At 43.2% G+C, this 5,244-nt stretch overlaps 1 protein-coding gene across 2 annotated transcripts; it reads right to left on the reverse strand.

The window, feature by feature from the left end:
* Window positions 1-1,846: 1,846 nt before the first annotated feature.
* LOC134484250 (Y-linked testis-specific protein 1-like) lies at window positions 1,847-4,117 on the reverse strand. Of its 2 annotated transcripts, XM_063280597.1 has the most exons (3): window positions 3,915-4,117; window positions 2,007-2,879; window positions 1,847-1,927 (listed from the first exon to the last, which is right to left on the reverse strand). In XM_063280597.1, exon 2 carries the CDS (start codon window positions 2,800-2,802, stop codon window positions 2,008-2,010), a length of 795 nt encoding a protein of 264 aa, XP_063136667.1. In that variant the 5' UTR covers window positions 2,803-2,879; window positions 3,915-4,117; the 3' UTR covers window positions 1,847-1,927; window position 2,007. The 2 variants fall into 2 exon arrangements, with proteins under 2 accessions (XP_063136667.1, XP_063136666.1); XM_063280596.1 differs by having other exon boundaries at window positions 1,847-2,879; window positions 3,915-4,091.
* Window positions 4,118-5,244: the final 1,127 nt, after the last annotated feature.

Below are 5,244 nucleotides of genomic sequence, written 5' to 3' on the forward strand. Positions count from 1 at the left end.
TCCTGCCTTGATGAAAATAGGCTGAACTTCTGAACCTGAAAGCCTGCCCTAATTAAATGTTGTCCCTTGGGGTTTGGGATTTACCTCAGTTGTAGAGCGCTTGCCAAGGAAGCCCAAGGCCCTGGGTATGATCCCCAACTCTGAAAAAAATAGAACCCCCCCCCCCAGAAAATTTTATCCCTTATAAGTTGCATTGGTCATGGTGTCTTTTCGCAGAAATGAAACTGGTAGACAACCAGCCAGTATAAAAATTCCAAACAGCAGAATTAATCAAAGATAGAAAATATTTTCAAGTCCTACAATGAGAAACTTATTCTTGAGAGAAGAAACAGCAATGAATGAGTAGAAGGTAAGGTTGCCTACAAAGAAACACTTGGAGTGTAGATGTGGCTCAGAGAGTCCCCATGTAGTGCACAGGAGCTTCTCAGGAGGAGAGAGCTACGTGGTCAGGAACCGCAAAGCATTTTAATGTCACGGCAAATGGCATAGGAGAGATCAGCACCTCTGCATTGGATGCACCATCAAGAGTTTTCTGAGGATAAGCTTTCATGTGAGTAAAAGATGGGAACTTCCTGGGGCTAGATAAGGTAAAAGGGCCCAGAGGTCTGTAGGAAGCCATCCAGTCGAAGGAGAGTCAGGCAAGATAAGCCAGTGCAGGAGCCCTTTGTGGTCATCTAGGGGCATTCAGAAGAGACCTCAAAAATATTACAGGATCCAACAGAGTCTAACAGTGCTCAGGGAAGCTAAACAAAGGATCCACGTAATACCTGACATAAGCTCATGGCATCCTCATGTTCTTTTTTAAATTTCTTTTTACTGATCATACAAAATAATGGGCTTTATGGCACTTTCAGGAATCGATAGATATAAACTTAATTTGGCATTCACTATTCTTGAGTTATCCTCGTCAAAATGTCCTCTGGGGAAGCCACCACCTCACATCCACCCTCTGTAGTGATAGCTTGGCTGTTCTTTAAGGAAGCAAAGAGACCAATATGGATGTGGCCCAAGTTCAAGTCATTCGAGACCCTTTCTGTTCTTCCTGGGTCTCCTGCTTCACTTTTTGAGAACTCCATCTTGGAATTCCTTCGTCCCTCAGTATCCTCAACTCCCACATGTGTTCTTTAGTCTTTCTTCCACATCACCATCAATTTATTCTTTCTTACCCTCATCCTGGTCTCTTCTCTGCATGTGAAGGTTGGATTTATTTAAAAAGATGACTTTAGGGGCCTTCAGAGATAACCAATGGATTAAGAGCTCATCTGCTTTGAAAGAGGACTCGGATTTGTTCTTTGAGCTCATGTCCGATGGCTCCCAACCACCTTTAATTTCAGCTCCAGGGGACCTGACTATTCTTGTCACTGTGGTCTCCTGTATTCATTCCTTGCCCTACCCAGATAAATAAAAATAATACATCTACATATGTGAAACAGGTTTCATTAGGTTTTGTTAGTCAAACAATCCCTGATCTTCTCTGATTCTGAGTCTGCTTCGATCAGTTTATTGGGTTTCCCCTTGAGTTCCAAGACCACCTCTCTGTTACCTGCCACTCTTTCGCCAACTATCTGTTTCTCCCTCAAACTTCCCCTCAGAGAGTCTATCTATTTCTGGCCCCTCTCCACTGCTTCCTAAACATCCATCTTTTTTTTTCCCTGTGCCATCCCTGGTCCTCTAAGCCTTATCTCCAGTTTTTTCCTCTCCCTAAAGACCAGACTAGCTCAGTACTGTTTGTTTTAGTGTATGTGACATTAGACTTACTGTTCACAGCCTTGAACTTTCCGGCTTCCTCTCAATGTTCCATCCACCACAGCCAGTCTCCTCCACAAAAGTGTGCATACACAACACATCACATCACACATTTTAATTTTTAGAGCAAAAACAAATTCCACTGGAAAAGATACTGGGGATGTCAAAGGCCATTGGGTATCTGAAACACAGAAAAACAAACATTTTCACCCCAATCCTATAAATTCCCCATATATGTCCCCTCACTTTGTGAATTTCACCTTAATGGATCTTTTCCATCAGATTATAGACATAGATGTGGACGTCGCCATCAAACTTGATGAAGTACACGGAAGGCTTGGCTAGAACTTGGTAAATGACTTTGCCGATCTTTTTGGACCCGTCACTTCTGGTGAACTGCACACATTGACCTGTTAAGATGTCGCTGCCAACTTCTGACTTCACCTCTGCTGGCGAAATCTCTGGAATGATACGGAGATTACCTTCTGTGTAATCATCCAGGAGTTGATAGATATATAGGACTGGATCTTTCTCATAGGTGATGTAAAACCAGTCCTTCATGATTGGCACCTGGGCTAGGACCACCCCCCTCCAGTTGTCCTTAGAGCCATGTTTGCCCTCAAATTTATGCTCCACAGCACGGCCAACCATGGCACTTGCGAGTTGGGCGTCTTTCACTTGAGGAAACACAACTTTGTGAGTCAAGACCTTAAGCTTTAAAATCCTCTCATCACTGTGAAGTGCCAGTCCATAGACACAATCAACTCCATCATACTTGACCAGATAGAGAGAGGGATTTGTTGGCAGTTGATCTAGAACTATGGCCTTCCATTGGGTGACGGGCTCATCACCTTCCTTCCATCCGTGTGAAATTCTGCACCCCACAATGTTCCCCAGGGACTGGGGAGAAGGCCTCTTCCTCTTCCGCTTCTGGAAGGATGGTGTGCTCATCCTCCTCACAGACACCCTCTTCTTCTTGGCTGTAGACCTAGTGTGGTAGGCCACGGTACTCCTGGTCCACTGTCTTGTGGCTATTGTTCTGCGTTCAGGCTTCATACTTTCCCATGGCCTGGGTTTGAAGAGCTCACCTGCTTAAACCAGAGACAAAGCTGGTACCTCTGTCATATGAGTACCTGCAATAACAATGGGGGTGGGGTTGGGGAGGGTGCTGGACCAAGGCTCTTGTCTATGAGAACTTTGGAGCAGGTGAGGAAGGCGATGGTAAACAGGTTTGAGCATCTGAATCTAATGCTGTCATAATCAGAAGTTCATAGAAGTGCTGGGCAATGGTGGAGCACACCTTTAATTCCAGCACTCCAGAAGCAGAGGGAAGCAGACCTCTGTGAGATCAAGGCCAGGCTGGTTTACAGAATTAGTTCCAGGATAGACAAAACTACCCACAGAAAAACCCAATCTCATAAATCAAAATCTAAAGTTCAAAGGAAAATGAAAAAATGGTTCTCTACAGCTCAGAATAACATATTTAGACATATTTCTTCAGCCCGAGGCACTTTGCCTATGCTGAGGAACATCTCCTTGAATGGCTAGGTCAGTGTGGGATTAAGTATCCTTGTCCCCACTTTAAGCAAGCAGAACAGAGAAAGGATAGCAAAGGAGCCAGAAGGGTGGCCACACCCCTTCTCTACCCTCTAACTATGAGCTATTTGGCAACATCCACAAGTATCTGCCCAGAGACAAAGCACAGCAGTCCACTGGCCTTCTCTACTGTGCATCCTGACCCAGCCCCAGGTTTATTCCCCGAAGCTGTTGCATTTTCGACCGCAACAAGAGTCTTTTGTGTAGGCAACAATAGCCTTTTAGAAATAATATCTACTGGGGTTGGGATTTAACTCAGTGGTAGAGCAGTTGCGTAGCAAGCACAGGGCCCTGGGTTCCTCAGCTCCATTAAAAAAAAAAAAAAAAAAAAAAAAGAGAAATATTTTCTCCAAAAATACACAGGCACAGAGAGGAGCTTTGGCATTTTAGTAGAATTTTGAATTAGATATTGTTAGCAAAGAATAATAAACTCCGGAGACTGACTAGCCTAGACCATCTGCCTAGCTCTCAAACGTGGAAGACATTAGAACGTAAGGTTACTTGCTGTACGAGGGAAAACTTTTAGCTTTCTGTGCTACAAGGGTCCCAGTTATCTTCATAAACGTATTTACCAAAAGAAAATGTCCTAGTCGTCCAGATTCTGTCTTCTGAAACCGGTCAGGCACCAATAGGTTGTTGAACAGTTGTGGGGTTCAGGAGCTGAACTAGCTTTCACACCCCGCTCCGAAGATAGTGAACCCACCTTCAAAGTAGTCTAGCGCCTCCAAGTGGAAGAGATGCGCAACCTCCGCCCTTGTGCTCTGTGACATCATCCAGGCTCTGCTTACGTCATAGAACCCCTCTCAGGCCAGTTCCTTCCCTAGTTACGCTTAGAAACTTCCAGCATCTAGGTTTTAGCTTCTCATGTAGCCTCCTGGTGAACCAAAATAAAGTCCCCACCCAAATATTCTGATGACTCGAGTCACAGTCTGCCCAAGTAGCTCTTTTCATGCTTTTTATTTTTCTGAAAAACTCTTTGGTTTCTGAGTCACCAACATCCTTGGTGGTTATTTTCCCAGCTCCTATGTTTTCTTTGGTTAACTTTAAGTTATTCTCCGTATCAGAAATATTGCTAGGCTCTCTTTCCGAGGCAGCACACAGGATAGAACAACAAAATTAGCTCTATCAAAACCCACAATTAGAGGAGGGCCATTTTTATTGAAACAAAGCTGGAATTTGACAAGATTAAATACCTTGTATTGAAGACAATGGCAATCATGAATTATGGATTCTTTGCAAAGAGCGAGGAAAAATTAGCTCCTGGACCTGCTTCCAAAGTCGGAATAAACTTATCACAAACCCAATATCGACCAGTCATATTTTAAATGTCTTTAAAATTTATCAGCACTTCTGATTACAAGGAATTTATTAGATCAAATGCAGTAAAACAGGATGAAATAGATGAGGTAATTTTGTTTTTGAAATATGGGTAGACAGAATACTGGATCCAGGTAAGTATGGAATTTACCTGTAAATTACAGGCCACTTTAATTGTTTGTGTCACATAGTTCTTCAGATCTTCAAAAGAATTCTTTTTAGAACCCTCCCCTGTCCCCACTACACTCTGACCATCCCTTCCCTCTTCCCAATAATTCCCATCCACTTTAACATTATAATTTTTTAAATGTACTTAGAGCTTAACAACTTATGTCAGCTTTTTAAAATCTGTCCAATTTTCTAAGTGCACCGTCTTCTTTTTCTCCTTCTATCGTAGTTTTAAGCACATTTTCTTTCACACTTTGAGTTTTACTCTCTCTCTGCTCTTATGACTACTCTGCCATTATGTGACTGTTGGTCGACTATGTGGCTGACCTCAATGTGGGGTTAACTCAAATGACATGAATTCCCCCCCTCTCTCCCCTTAATCTTCCTTCTCTAGGCACCTGCAGAGATTTAAAGCAT

Source organism: Rattus norvegicus, chromosome Y, assembly GCF_036323735.1.
Source record: "Rattus norvegicus strain BN/NHsdMcwi chromosome Y, GRCr8, whole genome shotgun sequence".
Taxonomy (NCBI): Eukaryota; Metazoa; Chordata; class Mammalia; order Rodentia; family Muridae; genus Rattus; species Rattus norvegicus.